This window comes from Protopterus annectens, chromosome 6.part0 (assembly GCF_019279795.1).
Source record: "Protopterus annectens isolate FY-2018-M chromosome 6.part0, PAN1.0, whole genome shotgun sequence".
In the NCBI taxonomy this organism is placed as follows: Eukaryota; Metazoa; Chordata; order Ceratodontiformes; family Protopteridae; genus Protopterus; species Protopterus annectens.
In genome coordinates this window covers 1,027,625,132-1,027,642,439 of record NC_056737.1, presented here as the reverse complement: position 1 = coordinate 1,027,642,439, position 17,308 = coordinate 1,027,625,132, and the positions used below count along the sequence as shown (strand labels likewise).

The window sequence follows — 17,308 nt, the reverse complement described above, 5'->3', positions numbered from 1 at the left end:
ACCCAAGGATTTGATTTAAATCCTTCCACTGGTTACACTCCTGAAGCTTAGGAAACAGCCATTGCAATACCTTTACACAAGGATTTGATCTAAATCCCTCCACTGGTTACACTCCTGAAGCCTAGGAAACAGCCATTGCAATACTTTTATCCAAGGATTTGATCTAAATCCCTCCACTGGTTACACTCCTGAAGCCTAGGAAACAGCCATTGCAATGCCATTACCCAAGGATTTGATCTAAATCTCTCCACTGGTTACACTCCTGAAGCCTAGGAAACAGCCATTGCACTGCCATTACCCAATGATTTGATCTAAATCTCTCCACTGGTTACACTCCTGAAGCCTAGGAAACAGACATTGCAATGCCATTACCCAAGGATTTGATCTAAATCTCTCCACCGGTTACACTCCTGAAGCCTAGGAAACAGCCATAGCAATGCCATTACACATCTCTCCACTGGTTATACTCCTGAAGCCTAGGAATCAGTCTTTGCAATGCCTTTACCCAAGGATTTGATCTAAATTTTTCCACTGGTTACACTCCTGAAGCCTAGGAAACAGCCATTGGAATGCCATTACCCATCTTTCCACTGGTTACACTCCTGAAGCCTAGGAAACAGCATTTGCAATGCCTTTACCCAAGGATTTGATCTAAATCTCTCCACTGGTTACACTCCTGAAGCCTAGGAAACAGCCATTGCAATGCCTTTACCCATCTCTCCACTGCTTACACTCCTATTCTCTCCACTGGTTACACTCCTGAAGCCTAGGAAACAGCCATTGCAATGCCATTACCCAAGGATGGCCCAACCACTGAACCTGGTAACCAAGTATAAAAACAGTATTTATGTATTATCGCAACCAGATTTTCATGACAACAGTGATTGCTTCTGGATCAGTGAATGTGCAAGTTAATGTGCTTGAAATTGAAAACGGTGTGTTTTCTTTAACAAAATAGGTTGTTTTCTGGAGTGCTACCAACACAAAGTACACAACATGCGGTTGTTGTTTCTTCGTGCTCTTTACTGGCGGCAGCATGTCGCTGCATTGCAAGGCCGCCCACTGAATGTTCTTTGTCAGCCCATGCTGTGAAATAATGGCCATTCTACATACATTCCTTCCAGTTTGGCTTCAATTGTCAGGGCTGCTGTAGCATCCTTTATCGCCGTAGCTGAATGCAAGAATTGGTTAAGGCATTCAGTAGCGGTTTGCCAGTAACAGCAGGTATTCAGGTTTCTGAGGAATGTGGTTATTTATTTACATGTGCATTTTTTAAGCGTAGTGGAAAGTTGTCGGATCAGAGATATATGCATCTTTTTTGAATTTGGCACCCTCGCTGCAATGTTTTGGCCTCCCCCCCCCCCAATTCCAATATATATGACATGACTGAACTGATTTTATTTGGAAATCAAACACAATGCCTCTTAGCACTTGGATCCCGATCATGACAAATGTTTATTAATGTTGATAAAATGTAATACAGAGTGTTTTCTTTTAGCAATACACCTTATTTTCTGGACTGCTATCAGTACAACATGCAAGACATGCTGTTGTTCTTTCTACTGGCACCAGTGTCGCTTCCTGCAAGTCTGCCCATTGAACGATGTGCCAGTAAACACCATTAAGAAAGAACAACAGCATGTCTTGCACATTGTATAGATAGCAGTCCAGAAAATAAGGTGTACTGTTAAAAGAAAACATACTATATTACATTTTAATAACATTAACGGACATTTGTCATGATCGGGAAGCAAGTGCTATTACCGCAAAAATCTGGTTGCGATAATACGTAATTACCATAAAAACATAAGACTCTCTAGCTTCATATGTAAAGCTATGAACCATAAAATCTCAGACCTCATTAATGTGCACATTAAAAATCTCTTAACCCTGGACCATCACTACTTATGCTTTGTCAAAGGAAGGTCCTATGTCTTTAACCTCATTCATTTTTTAGAAAAATTAAGTGAAGCAATGAATAGGAAAGCCTGGCCAAAGCTTTCGACAATTTTCCCATGCAGAAACTATTTTTTAAATATCAGAATAACTTTATTCATGCAACAAACAGCACTCTAACAACAAACTCAAAACAGTGAAGCTGTACAGACTTGTAAGGTTAGCGAATTATCCCAAAACATTGCATAATATTGAAAACAAATGCAAGTTCATGATGTGAGGGGAGAGAGGGAAAAAAGAAGCAGTCCTTGGTTTGTGCGAATTAACCGTACAAATTACAAATACATCTTATTAAATCAGGTATATAAAGGTATCTGAAATAAGTATTATCAAGACCATGAATCCTAACATTAGATAAAATGTCAGTCAGCTTCTGTGCTGCTACCCAGGCTCCCATGCAGGCACTTTTGACAAACATGTAAATCTGAATATAAATCCTTATGTAGTACGGTGGATAGCTAAATGGATATCTGACAGAACCCATGTGGTTAGAGATGCAGGTGCTAGTTCTGAAAGCAAAAAAAGTTACCAGTGGTGTGCCTCATGACCACATGGCTTAGTTTCAGACCCCGTCCTATCTGGCATCTCTTTCTCAGCCTTTCAGGCCAGCACTCCTGGCCTGTGGTGACCTAAGTTTACAAATGATTGTAAATTAGCTGTTGATATTCAATGTTCTACTGACTCACAATTACTCTGACATTTCGATCATTTTAATAACTGGTGTAAGAGCAATGTTCTCAAATTACATGTGAAAAATGTAGAATAGTTAATTCTGGTAAACAAAGCATTGTGACATGCCATATAGGTAAAAACAATGTAATCAAACACTGTTGTAAAGGATCGTGGCACTGTTGTTGCTCATTTCTTATCATTTGACAATTATGGCTGCACAGTAGTTCACAAAGCCTTACATCTATCTCATCTACTTTACAGAGGCATCTCCACTTAAGACAAAGAAAAAAAATAATTCCAGTTTACTCATATATCATCAGACCTATTATTGAATATAATGCACCTTTTGGCATGTGTTTGCCTAAGCATATCTCTCAATTTGAGTGACCTCATAGATTCATAACTATAAAGGTCAGTAACTTCAAATATTTTAATTGTAAGAACAGACTGTTAACCCTCTTTCTGTATCTAGTCTGTTATAGACTCCTCCATGCAGAACTGCGTCTTGCTTTTCAAGCCATGGAAGTCCTGACTCTATTTCACCTCCTATTTCTTCACAGAACAAACAGTACCTCAAATACATGATTAAAGGAACTACGCCTTCATCAACAGATAAGACATATTGGCAGGATTTATTTATATCCCAATGCATCCCTCATTTCTGGTACAAATGACCACTACATGTCAGGCAGACCAGCACCCTTGCCACCTTTAAGGTAAACCTAGATAGCTGTATGGGCAGCCTCAGATTCTCTCCTGTTATTCTTGACTTCTCCTCCATGAAGTTGCAGTGAACTTTTGAATATGCTTTATTGCTAGGCTTACAATGGTCTGCAGACTGATTGCGTTGAACCTACCTATGAATCTAGAAGTATGTTTCTTGATGTAGTATTTTAAAGAGCTGTGTACCAAGTAGGGCACCCCTTTGTTTTATGGTGAGCCAGCTGGTTCTGGACAGAGTTGAGGGGTGATACTGTGTACTGTGAGAGTTTATATGGTACCATCTTCCCTGTATGCCAATGAAAGCACATTGGAGAGATTATAACTTTACCACCAGCACCACCACAGTTGAGAAAGCCTTACTTCCATCTTTCATTTTCTCTACGAGTAACTTTAGAATATCCCATTTGGAGCAAAGAAGGCTACCAAGGCACTTTATTCTAATGCTGAAACATAGCAAAGGTCATGCGGCATTAAATGTGTATATAAAGGCTCAAAAAAAAAGCAAAATAGTCTTCTTAAAGACTTCCAAAAAAGTTGCAGGGCACAAAAAATCATTATTAGGACACTACAAAATAGAAAAGAACCAATGAGAAAAGAAATTCAAACAAAACTACTTCTAAAGACTAGAACAGGAATAAGGGCAGAAAAACAAGTGTCTTTCTAAAGATTAGGATAAAGGCAGAATAATACAAAATAAACCCAACTTGGACTAGCTCAGAAATACCTCGACCAGATACATTAATTTAGCAATTTGTTCCCTCTGTAAAAATAGGGAGATCCTTATTTTAATTCGTGACATAATGAGATCAATACACTCCTACAGGTAAGAGAGAATCTACAGCTCTTTCCCCTAGCCCAGCTGGGCTCCCTGTTTGAGATGATGTTTCCAAGGACACACTCAGAATTCCATTGATCTGTGCCATGGAACCAGCAACATGCTCTACTGTCTTTCTTTCACTTTATGTGGATGATATATAGACAAAACTATAATCCATATCATATCACATGTCATTTCCCATTAATAAGCTCCTTACAGTTGAAGTCAACATGTCTCTTGTGAAGAAATTGCTGATTCCAAACTCAGAATATAGCAGAAATAAACTTATCTAAACTGTAAGTCTCACTAAATGTTTGCAGAAACCATCTTTGAGATAGAACAGTGTCGTATAACCCACTACAAAGAGGGGTGGATTTTAAGCCACCTTCATGTTTATCTATTCTCTTGCATATTAATCTATAAAAGTCTTCACTTTGGCTGTAGCCCAATGATTTGACAGGTAGTCTCACTTTGTCCTCACTACATTACAACATTCTTTTACTGCAAAAAAACATAAGGATTCACTTCCCTTGGAAAAATGTTGTTTTCAAAGTTCATAGTAGGGGACTTATTTCATTCCTGCCAGCAATAGAAAATATCTTTCACTTTCTACTTTCTGGTTGCCATAAACACTTTTTGGAGAACACAAGAACAATGCCTACTCTATAATAATGTAACCTACATCACCCCCTTGTCAGGTTCTACATTCTTTAAGCTCTCATCGTTCTGTCAGACGAGATGGCTGTCCATTCCTAACATTAAAACTTAGCTGATGAATACTCTTATTTCCTTTGCTATGTGCATACACATCGGTTTTCTGTTTTGCTTAGTTTCTTTAGTCCTTCAAGCATTATGAGGTATTTTGACAATAAATGGTGTTCCCTTCCAGTTTTCATTCCTTTACTTGTAATTTGTGGGACCGAACGCTCCCTACTACATCTGATACTTAATTTGTGAGAACATTATTTTTCTTTTTGTCACTGAATTATTTGTGTAACTAAGATGTGGCTAAATGGGGGTCCTGTGGTCAGGACCATCCACCTGCTCAAAAACAAATCGAGTATGTAAAGAATCCAGGTCACATACAATATGTTCAGTCCTCTGACTTATTATATCATCTGAATGAAATATAAAAAGCTAAAAATTTTGGCAATGGGCATAAAACTTCATGCTGATCAGTGTACACTGTGTCCTTGTTTTATGTTTGTTAAATTTGGGATAATTATATTAGAAAGGGGAGGGGGCACTAGCACATTCCCCATCAGGAAAAATGAATTCATAATATGATGTTTAGACATTTGCTGTTCACAGCATTCTCTTTTGTAGCCTTTGTGAATACAAAGTAGTGAGGATATGCAGATTTATATATATTGAATTTCAAGTAGGGGTGTAGTAAATTCTGACACCTTTTTTGCTGGCACTGTTCATTTATCTATAGCTATATCTATATATATGTATGTATATAATAATATTTTTGTTTTCACTGATTCCTTGTTTCACTAGTGTGCTCTGTCAAGGTGATCAGAAATGCACATCACCAGCTGCTTTGTAGACCAAATGTATGAACTGAGAACTGTTCATTCTTCATATGTTTCTGTGCCCCATATGCATTATTTGCACTATCTGAGAACAAATATAAAAATAAAAGTTACAATATAAGATAGCCTAAAAACTATGAGCATTCGCATCCTTTAACGTTATTAAAATGTAAGTACTTTCTTCTTCCTTTGAAGAGAGTTTTATTTTAATAAAGAAAAAAACAGTGTTGATACTCAAGGTTTTTTTTTTTTATTATTTTTAGTTTGATTTTGATTTAATTTTACCAGCAGCCAGTATTTGTCTATTTATTTACATTTTTCTCCATAACAGGGCTAGCCACCCGGTGGTGTAAATCCTAGGTCTAGATGATTGCCAGTATTGAAGTGACACCCCAGCCTCATACGCAAATGTGGGAAAAAGGGGGTGTGGATGGATGGATGAACTTGTTTTGTTTGTATTTGAGAATGATTTTCAACAGCCATTCATTCAGATTCTGTGGTTCCTTTTCATTATCAAACAAAAAGAAATTGGTCTCACCACGATGTAGTTTTTAAAATAAGACTCCGTAACTCCGTAGTGCAAAAAAGAAGTGAAACTTTATTCCATATAACAAGAGAAACGATAAGCGCTTTCGCGTAGGTAAGACTACGCTTCATCAGATGAATGATGAAGTGTAGTCTTACCTACCCGAAAGCGCTTATCGTTTCTCTTGTTATATGGAATAAAGTTTCACTTCTTTTTTGCACTACGGAGTTACGGAGTCTTATTTTAAAAACTACATCGTGGTGAGACCAATTTCTTTTTGTTTGATTTCTATTTGGGACTTGTGAATTTTGGTCTCTTCATCAGAGCAGTTGCATCTTCTAGTTTTTCCTTTTCATTATGTCTATAAATTCTTGCATATATACTGTATTAAAAAGTTTTTTCATCCATGACGACAGACACTTTTTATCTAGGTTTTGCTTAACTTCTATAAAGCATTTGAATAAAGCTTGTTGTAGCACTAATGTCTGTGGTATTTTGACACTCACTGGTTAATTCTGTCAGCCTGTGATATTTATGAATAATTTAATCTACAAGACTTTGTGATATTTAAGATGGGTCTATAATACAGCTGAAGGAATGTTAACTGATAAGATGTGTTGACTTTTATTAGTTTTGTTGATGTATTTATTTATTCTGATGACATCTGAAGAGAAGACATTTTTGATACTGTGAGATACAAACAAACACATTAAAATAAAATAACATTTCATCACAAGTCACATCTGAAAAATGTTTCTGCATCCATTTGTACTTCTATGTAGGAATAAGAGATCCTGCAGTAATCCAAGAAAATGTCAGAAATGCCAACCAAGGAGACTACAGTCTGTACAGCCTGGGGTTTGGCTATAATGTAGATTATAACTTCCTGGAAAAGCTGTCACTGGAAAATAAAGGCTTGGCACGTCGCATTTATGAGGGCTCAGATGCAGCCTTGCAACTTCAGGTAAGTAAAACATATTGCATATATTTTGTGGTAGGTCTACATGTTTCAATCAGAAGACACCATCAAGGTCTGAGTATTAATATTATTTATTTCAAATAGGGTATGTAACCATCTGTGCTAGAATTCTTCCTTCTTACATCTCCCACCCTCGTCACTACATCTTACCCAGTTTCCTTACCAACACTAGTCTACAGATACAGAATTAGTGTCACGTTTTCTGATTCACTGCAGATTCTGGTATAGTGGGGTTGAACTTGAAAGGATTGTTTCAATTTGTTTGTTTTCATATAGTCACAAACTTGATTTGGTTAGTCCAGTGTGCATGTTTGTAAAAAACTATTGCAGCTTTATATGAGATATTGTGAACCTTTGCATTACAGTATTTTGGGGAGTCACCATAAGGATATGTGATATAACTAGATCAGTTAAATCAATGTTCATAGTTGTGCACATTGGCAAGAGCTGATATAGTCATGTACACAGATAGAAGTAAATCAAACAGAATGCAATATCTGCAAAAGCTCACTCAGACTGCCTTAGATTGCTGTGAGGGAAAAGTTAGTTTGTTTTTGCTTACTTTTAATTCATGTTACTTCGTTGCCTTCTTCTCTTTTGTATATTGTGGTGTATTTTCTTTATATTGTGTTTTACTTGTATTCTGCTTACAACTGTATATTTAAACTAGGAGAGAGACAACAGCTGTATCTATTGTGAGTCACACGGAAATTAGAACAGGTCAATTAAGATTAATTGCCTGTAAGCTAAGAGCTAGGAATTAAACCTTATATTTAAGAGGTAAAACAAAGTATCTCAAGACTTTCCTGGGAAAGCTTACTCAGACTCTACCTTAGATTGCTGTGAGGGAAAGGTTAGTATGCTTTTGCTTTCTTGTAATTTTCACTGCTCTGTTGCCTTCTTCTATTTTGTAGATTGTTATATTTTCTTTGCATTGTGTTTTACTTGTATTCTGCTTTCAATTACACATTTAAACTAGGAAACAGACCACAGCTGTGTTTCTTGTGTGCCAAACAGAAATTAAACAGATCAGTTAAGGTTAATTACCTGCAAACTGAGGATGGAGCTAGGAACTAAACATTCTATTTAAGGGGTAAAATAAAACATTTCAAGGCTTTACCTGAAAAGCTCACCCAGACTCTGCCACCACTTGCTGCAAGGGAATGGTTAGTTTATTTTTGCTTTCTTGTATTTTGTATTAATTTATTGCCTTCTTTTATTATGTATATTGTGGTGTATTTCATTTACACTGTGTTTTACTTGTATTCTGTTTTCAATTTAATATTTAGAAACCACAACTGTGTCTCTTGTGAGTTACACAAAGAAATTACATTTCCCTCATCTTCCCACCCTTTTGTTGTTGTGTTTTCAAACTCACGTATCTTGCCCACCCCTTATGTTAATTTGACCACATCTTTCCTTCCCTCTCTTCTTTCATTGGCTATTGTCAGTAAGCATAAAATTACCATGTTGTGAAATCACTTCCCTTCAGCAAAACAAATTTATCAGCCATCCCACTCTATTCTATAGATTCAGAATACTAAGTGTCCACCCCCCTCCCAATCTGTCTTGCACTTTTAAAATTAGTGGCTCTCCCTTAGATAGCTAAAGCTTAAGTTACCCCATATTTCATATCTAACTGCTTAGTACATACTGCAGCTCTTAGGATATTAACCCATTTTTCCCATCTTACCTTTAAAATTTACATGTAGTCCAAGACCAACAATTACTGGAGAGCTGGCATTCTGCCAGTTTGTAGTTGTCTTGGGGTTAGAGCTTCTGTTGTGCTCTTGGTGAGACACGAAGTATAGAGACCTTATTTTCTTTAGACTGAAGATCACTGGAAACCCTAATAACTGCTTCATAGGTGCTAGCTTAGAATTTTCTGCTTACATTTTGCTCCCATTGAGAGAAGGAACAGAGGGCATTGATTCCTGAATATCACTGATTGGGTAGTGAGTGTCTGTGTGGAATCTTTATGATTGGCCTGGTTGTTATTAAAGGCATCTACCAGAAAAAGGTTACAACAAGGTTATAGACCCCTGCATCATCTGGAACAAGAATGCTGATCACCATAGATCCTGTGACCTGCTTCTCATCTTCGGATTGGTGCTACTGATTTGCATCTGGTGAGAGAAGAAGTAAAGGGGGCATTTTATTCCAGCAGCGTGTGGTTAGACCAACAGCAGTAGTAGTAGCCAAGCAGCTGCCATTCAGGTGACTCCCCTCTTTTCATCTTTTTTGACAAGGTAAATTCATTTTTTTCAGTAAGTACTGCTTGATTAGCTGCTGTCTTACCTAACTTCAGAATATGTCTCTAAATACTTTATCCATAAATCATCATGATCTTCTTCAATACTTTCTACTCAAGAGTTTGGCAATGCTGTATATAGACACAAACAGCTTGAGTTGACATTTTCCTGTAAAAGTGCCTTGAAATTTCACTATCACCTAGTTGCACACAGGGCAATTAGTTTGCAGTGATAAGCACTGCCCTCAGAGTTGTAAACTAGATACTTCTGACATTATTTTGTCACCTCAACTGTCTAATCAATAAAAAAGGGCCTGGTGCCATGGACATGAACTTTCCTACTATGTCTGATACCAGCTTGGTGGATATGGGCATCCTGAGACAATGTAGAAATTGCCTCATGTTTATCAACAATCAGCTAATTTTCAAATAAACTGTTAAGGCATTTAAGAGATGAAGTTATACAATGTCCCTGCAGGCAAAGTTCTCGCATAAAAGCACTCCTAAATTGAATAAGGTTGTCAGTAGTACACATGCTGCACTCATCACACACAGTTCAAAGCAGATACATAGACTAACATATGCTGAGGCACTTAAATGTAACCTTCCCAAACCCCAAAGACATCCCAGATGAAGTACACATAACAGACATCCTCAGCAGCCATGAAAGCACTCTTTCAAAGCAACAACCACATGAGCACATACAGCCACATCTCATGGAACCTCTGCTTCTGAGCCCATAAGGCAAGTCACCACACAATCCAACATTCTGGTCATTGGAGACTCCACTGGTAGATGCACTGATGTCTCTCTCATCAGGATGAGTAAGGAGAAAGTCATGGTCAGTTGCTTATCAGGGCCAGAATCCACCACATTACACTCAGGACATTGGCTCAGAAGTACAAGTACAACTCAGTCATATTCCATGAGGGTGTAAATCACCAGAGATGTACCTCCCTAGACTATTTGAAGAGAGACTTCATGGAGATCTTGGAATATGTGCCCCAGGCTGGTATGAGCCTAGCACTGAGCAGCATTTTACCTTCTCTAAGAATTATGCCACAATACATACATAAGATGACTGACTTTAATAATAATTAGCATAGTTTTTGGTGTCATTCTAAGGTGGTGCAATATTTATCAGCATAAAAGGAAATGGTCAATGTACCACACTTCTTTGCCAGGGATGGTCTGCACCTTTCTCCTATAGGCTTTTGAATATTAGATAAAGCACTGTCCTCCCCCATACTGCCTTTTAGGCAATGCCAAACTGAAAGTACTTCAGACATAGCAAATTAAATCTAAGAATATCTAAGCATTACTGCTCAATGCTAGGAGTCTAAACAAAAAACTCCACTCCCTACAATCTGTCCTCACCCTAGAGAATGCTGATGTCTGTGCAGTCACTGAGACATGGTTTAAATCTGAAGAGAGCACACCAGTAGTACAAATCTATTATTCCTAACACACATTTAGACAAGCCACTCCACAGGCAAAGACTAAAGGTGGAAGTGTCTTGATTTACATCAAAAATAAATATACCTCAAGGCTGGTGAAACAGGATGATGTACTTGAGCTGTTCCATGTTCCAATCACCATAGACAAAATCCCATACCACTTCCTTGCAAGCTATATGTCCCGCTGTATGACCCAGGAAACCCACAACATGTATTTAAGCTTACCGAAAACACTCACCATCCAACCCAATACCATAGTCATAGGTGACTTTATTAACTGGATATCATGTACATCACCAAGTGTGCAGCCACAGAGATACCTGCATGTTGTAAACACAACCTCCCTGGACCTGATTGTCAATATGCTGACCAGGGGTGCAAACATACTGGATCTAGTCCTCACTAATATGGGAGAGTACTGCACACTCCCTAGTGTAATATCTTCTCTGGTAAAATCAGATCCCAAAATGGTTGCCTTTGAAGTAAAAATAAAACCAAGAACCCCAGCCAGCTAACCCTAGAATGTTCAGAAACTACTCTAAGGCTAACGTCCTACTATTAAGTAATAACCTAGCAAAATTACAAACCCCTGTAATCCCCAAGAACACTGCGGCCTATGCAGAACTGTTGGCAGAAACCTTATAAAGTCATGTTAATGGTTGCATAGAGGCAGCTGTACCTATCAGGTAGAAGCAGAGAAATAACAAAAAAAACAAGCTACCCTGGTGGAATCACAACATCAATAGGCTGTATTACAGAAGGAAAAAATTCATGGAAAAAATTAGGAGGTGTAGCACCCATCAAGATAAAAGAACTCTCATCAAATGAAACAAACAACTCAGAGGATAAATAAATTCTACCAAAGCCAAATTTGAGGTAAATTTGGCCTCTTGGGCCAAGGACAACCATGGGGCATTATTTAGTTATCTCTGCAATCTCAAAGGCAGTACACACTTGTGTGCCAAGCTCATTGTTAATGGAGCCATCTATACTGAGAAAGAATATATAGTAAACTTACTAATAGACAAATGACAAATTCAGCTCTAACTTTACTCCTCTCTTCTCCTCAACTTCCCCCTCAGGAAATACCATCAAATATAACTCTCCCTACTGTCACTAGGGAATAGGTCTTCAATGTGCACTCTAAGGCCAAGAACACTGCATCGATGGGCTCAGACAATATCCCAGAATGCTTTCCAAATAACAGGAAACATGACCTATCTGGCCCTATAGAATTGCTGTTTAACTGTATCCTCCAAACAAGCTTTATGCCTCATGAATGGAGAACAGCAACAGCCTTCCATGTGCACAAAGATGGGCCATCTACAGGCCTTGGAAACTACAGACCCATAAGTCTCACTAGGCTTATATGCAAGGGCACAGAAAGAATTATCATGCAAATGACCAACAATGACATAGGAAATCTCCTATTTGGTTTTGTCAAGGGCAGGCCATACCTAGTCAACCTGGTGGACTTCTTTGAGATGGTCACCAAAGCAATGGATGAGGGCAAAATGGTTCTCACTGCCTACTTTGACCTGGTCAAGGCATTTGATGCAATACCTGATTCTGGCATTGTTGATAAACTCAAGAGGTTAGGTATAAACTCTTATGTCACCTACTGGATAGCCAGCTGGTTCACAGACAGGTCCCAGAAAGTTAGAATTGGGGAATCCACCTCTACAAAGAAGTCAGTCACAAGTGGAGTCACTTACTTATGGGTCCTGGGATGGCTCCGTTTTGTCATTTATTTCTCTGAAGTCAAGGTCAATCCGGATGACCAAATTTGCAGATGATTGCAAATTAGGAGCAGTCATAGAATCACCCACCAACACTAAGGTTCAACAGGAAGGGCTGATAAAGACAAATAACTTGTGTCAGAGCCATGGACTAAAACTAAATGCCAAAAAAAGAATAATAGTACCCTTCAGAAACTCATCTACCCATGGTAACTATCATACCGACAACACTCCCTTAAGAGTTGCCCCAGTAGTTAGGGACTTGGGGCACATAGACAGTAATTTAGCCTTTGACCCTCACATCACATGTCTATAGTAGTGAAGAAATCACTATATTGTGCAACTTATAAACAAAGGTATGGCATCTAGGTCCAAGGAGGTCATTGCTCCAGTGTATTTGGCATTCATCAGACCTATCATTCAGTACAATGCCCCTATGGTATGTACCTAACCAGGCACATCCAACAACTGGAACTTGCACTGAGGTTCCTCACTAACAGAAACAGGGTGTAAGTAACATGTCCTATGCAGATCACCTCAAAGCCATATTCCCAGTATTCTCTCTCCTACAGGCCATTGAAGGGAAATCTCTGCCTGGCATACAGGGCATTTTCAGATCCCACTCTGATGGACCTCCTGCATATCTGCAAAACAAACAGCACCAGAATTGCCCATTCTAATCACTTAAACCTTGTCTGTAATATAAACTGCTGCAGAGACATGTATGTCTCCCAGAGACTCCCCATTCTCTAGAAGTAACACCCCACATTCATGTGAAGCAGAGATTCTCCCTAACCCAGTTCAAGCATAACTTGGACAACTGGATGGGGAACAAAAATTTCAAATGTGGTTTAGCAGCAATGTCTCTAATGGCCACAAGCAGCTTGTAAATGGTTCATCTCCCAGGCTCCTGTTTGTCAATATTTCAACTCGCAAGCCCCTGTTTACACTTACTAAGGGTACCATAACTTGTCATTGATTTGGGATACATAGCTAGGCTTAAAAAGGCACCAGTGGCCATTTGCCTAGTACATACATATGAACCTATAAACATCAAGGGCTGGGTCTATATTATTTCACTGAACTGCCACATTGTTGAATGTTAATTGAACACCCCCCACACCACCTCTAATTATATATACCAACTCTCAGATTGCACTACAGTGGGGAAAGGGACAAATTTCCTGATCCCTACCGTGACATGATCTTCATAAGAACAGTTCGACAACCAGCATTACTGATGAAATGCAATTTGGCAGTGTGGCTATTTGATGAAATAATAGGGACCCTCAAGGGCCACATCAACTGCTTAAGATGCAGGAAGGGTTCAGTATGATCTTGTATTCGTACAAAAGCCTACATATCTTTCCTTCTTTTCTTTGTTGTTTCTTACACTCACATTTTATGTTTTTTTTGTTTTTGTTTTTAAAGAAAACAGTGTAAGAAACTTCTCTGCGTGGAAGATTTTCAATCCATATATATCTAATTAATCACTGTATATTAATCAGATCAGATAATGGTAGTAGAAGTAGCGAACTTAAACTCATCCTAAGTCAAAAAATAATAAAAAAATATATATTAAAATATTATACAGTATTGCTAAGTATTCAAAAGTAATCCAAGCAGGGTAGACAGTCTGTTTCCAGTGAAAAATCCTTTATTAAGCGCACAGACTTTTGTTTTTAAAGAATTTACAGTAAGCTTGCATATACATGTGTGTGTGTGTGTGTGTGTGTGTGTGTGTGTGTGTGTGTGTGTGTGTGTGTGTGTGTGTGTGTGTCTGTGTGTGTGTGTGTGTGTGTGTGTGTGTGTGTGTGTGTGTGTGTGTGTAATGTGCGTAATAGAATATGTAAATCACCCATATTGTATTACAAAGCTAATAGGTATATTATATAATTTATTATTTATTTATTTTACATTTGTTAACCGGGTAGTGTCCAACTCGGCCATGGAGCCCATTTTCAGTGGAGACCCGGGGAGAAAAGCTCCACACACAATAGCATTGTAAAGATAATACAAAATCATAAAAATCATAAAATTACATATGCATAATAATTCACTTATTAAAGGATGCATACATGCTATAAATAGCTTCTTCATAAAGTTAGCTCCATTTGAAATTAGGATCTTAAAAAATAACTCTATCACTTTCATAGATTTAGTTTTTATAATCTGAGACTGTGCTATAAATTTAAAGTTATTAGACACAGTAATCTTGAGATCTTTATATTCACTAATAAATATTAGATCATCAGACACTATTCTTACAGTAAGACCAACACTATGTTTTCCAAAATATAAGACCACATGTTTATTCTTATTAATACTGAGGCAGTGTTCTTTAAACCAAGATGCAATGGTGCTCAAATAAATGTCAAACTTAACAAGAAGTTACAAGAGATCCAAATTTAATATCATCAGCATTTTGTGCCAACCATACTGAAGTATGATGTGTTAACATTAGAAAAGTATTAAATAAAATAGGTCCTAACACTGAGACCTGTATAACGTATTAAATAAAATAGGCCCTAACACTGAGACCTGTTTAACATATTAAATAAAATAGGTCCTAACACTGAGACCTGTATAACGTATTAAATAAAATAGGCCCTAACACTGAGACCTGTATAACGTATTAAATAAAATAGGTCCTAACACTGAGACCTGTATAACATATTAAATAAAATAGGTCCTAACACTGAGACCTGTATAACGTATTAAATAAAATAGGTCCTAACACTGAGACCTGTATAACATATTAAATAAAATAGGTCCTAACACTGAGACCTGTATAACATATTAAATAAAATAGGTCCTAACATTGAGACCTGTATAACGTATTAAACAAAATAGGTCCTAACACTGAGACCTGTATAACGTATTAAATAAAATAGGTCCTAACACTGAGACCTGTATAACGTACTAAATAAAATAGGCCCTAACACTGAGACCTGTATAATGTATTAAATAAAATAGGCCCTAACACTGAGACCTGTATAACATATTAAATAAAATAGGTCCTAACACTGAGATCTGTATAACGTATTAAGTAAAATAAGCCCTAACACTGAGACCTGTATAACATATTAAAAAAAATAGACCATAACACTGAGACCTGTATTTGTTTGTGTCTTTCGGCTTTTCCCAGTTAGGGGTCGCCACAGCGGAACTCCGGTCCACTAATGATTTGCAGTAGAGTTTTACGGGATGGCTTGCTGGGCCTAACACCCAACCTTCAATGAAGGAACACCTGTTCACGCATATCGTCACACAGAAGATGCTCTAACTGAGGATCGAACGGGCAACGTCTAACTGTGAGGCGACAACGCTACTGCAGCACCACCACCGCAGTATAAGGTATTAAATAAAATATGTCCTAACACTGAGACCTGTATAACGTATTAAATAAAATTGGCCCTAACACTGAGACCTGTATAATGTATTAAATAAAATAGGTCCTAACACTGAGAGCTGTATAACGTATTAAATAAAGTAGGCCCTAACACTGAGACCTGTATAACGTATTAAATAAAATAGGCCCTAACACTGAGACATGTATAACGTATTAAATAAAATAGGCCGTAACACTGAGACCTGTATAACTCCCATATAACCTGGGCCAGCTAGAGTTATATGAATTAATTCTGTCCCTGTGCTGTCTGCTCTGTGAACAGTTGGTATGTAAATCCACACTTTTGGTCATTCAGTCTCACACTTCTGGGACTCACACTAGAAAGTCTCTGAATTTCATACAATCATCACTGCATACCCCTATTTTCATTTACAATAGAAAAGTGAAAATGTGGTTTTGGGATGTCTCCCAAAATGATAAAAGCTCTATTCTTCCCAAATGAAGGAATCTCACGATGAGTGTAACTTCACACTAGGACTGTTGAGAAGGGGAAAGGTCTGCAGATGTTTACTGAACAGAGAGGAACAGGCCTGACTTTCCATGTGAATTTCAGGAGCCTCCAAAGCTGAATTATGTCAACCCTTATTGTCCATGCAAAGCATGGAGCTTCACTTGTGTGAGAAATATAGATGATTATGATTAGACTTCATTATCAACGTCTTATGTGTTTCTGAGACATGAATGCCAAGCAATCAACTTGATACTGGAGTGAAGCAATGGTCTTGACATTCCAGTCAAAAACACATAGCAAGTAGCTGTCATCAGAAAGACTATATCATAATTCTTTTTAGTATATGCAGTTTCAGTTGTGCTGATATACTACAAGTTAGAGAAAAAAACTGAACACAAAAGAGAACAGCAAATGTTGAACATCGCTTTTCTCCTTTAAAGTTATTTTTGCAGAGGAGTACTCTTCCCTAGGAGCTCCAATGTAGGTATCAAGCCCTCATACTCCCTGAACTTAGATATAACAAGTCTGAGATCACCATAAATTGGAAACAAAAATATTTAAGAGTAACAGTGAAAGGTGTAAAACCCTTAGCACTGCCATGCAGACGGAGGCCTCATTTTGGGGTTGCTATAATGGTTAAGAAGTTTTCCTCACAGTCACAAGGTATATGGTTTCATTCTTGCATTTGAAAGGGAAACTGACTAGGCTTAAAATGGCCCACAAGGGCAGCTAGCCTAGTACTTACCTATGAACAAGAGTGATTTATGAGTGCTCTGGCAGAAGCTAA

The 17,308-nt window shown here is 37.9% G+C and overlaps 1 protein-coding gene across 1 annotated transcript in view; it reads left to right on the top strand.

The window, feature by feature from the left end:
- LOC122804652 (inter-alpha-trypsin inhibitor heavy chain H3-like) overlaps window positions 1-17,308 on the top strand; it is a 1,432,534-nt gene that overhangs the window by 847,207 nt on the left and 568,019 nt on the right. Inside the window, exon 12 of the mRNA XM_044074635.1 lies at window positions 7,015-7,196. Within this exon, the coding sequence (XP_043930570.1) occupies window positions 7,015-7,196 (182 nt within the window). The remainder of the gene's footprint in view (window positions 1-7,014; window positions 7,197-17,308) is intronic.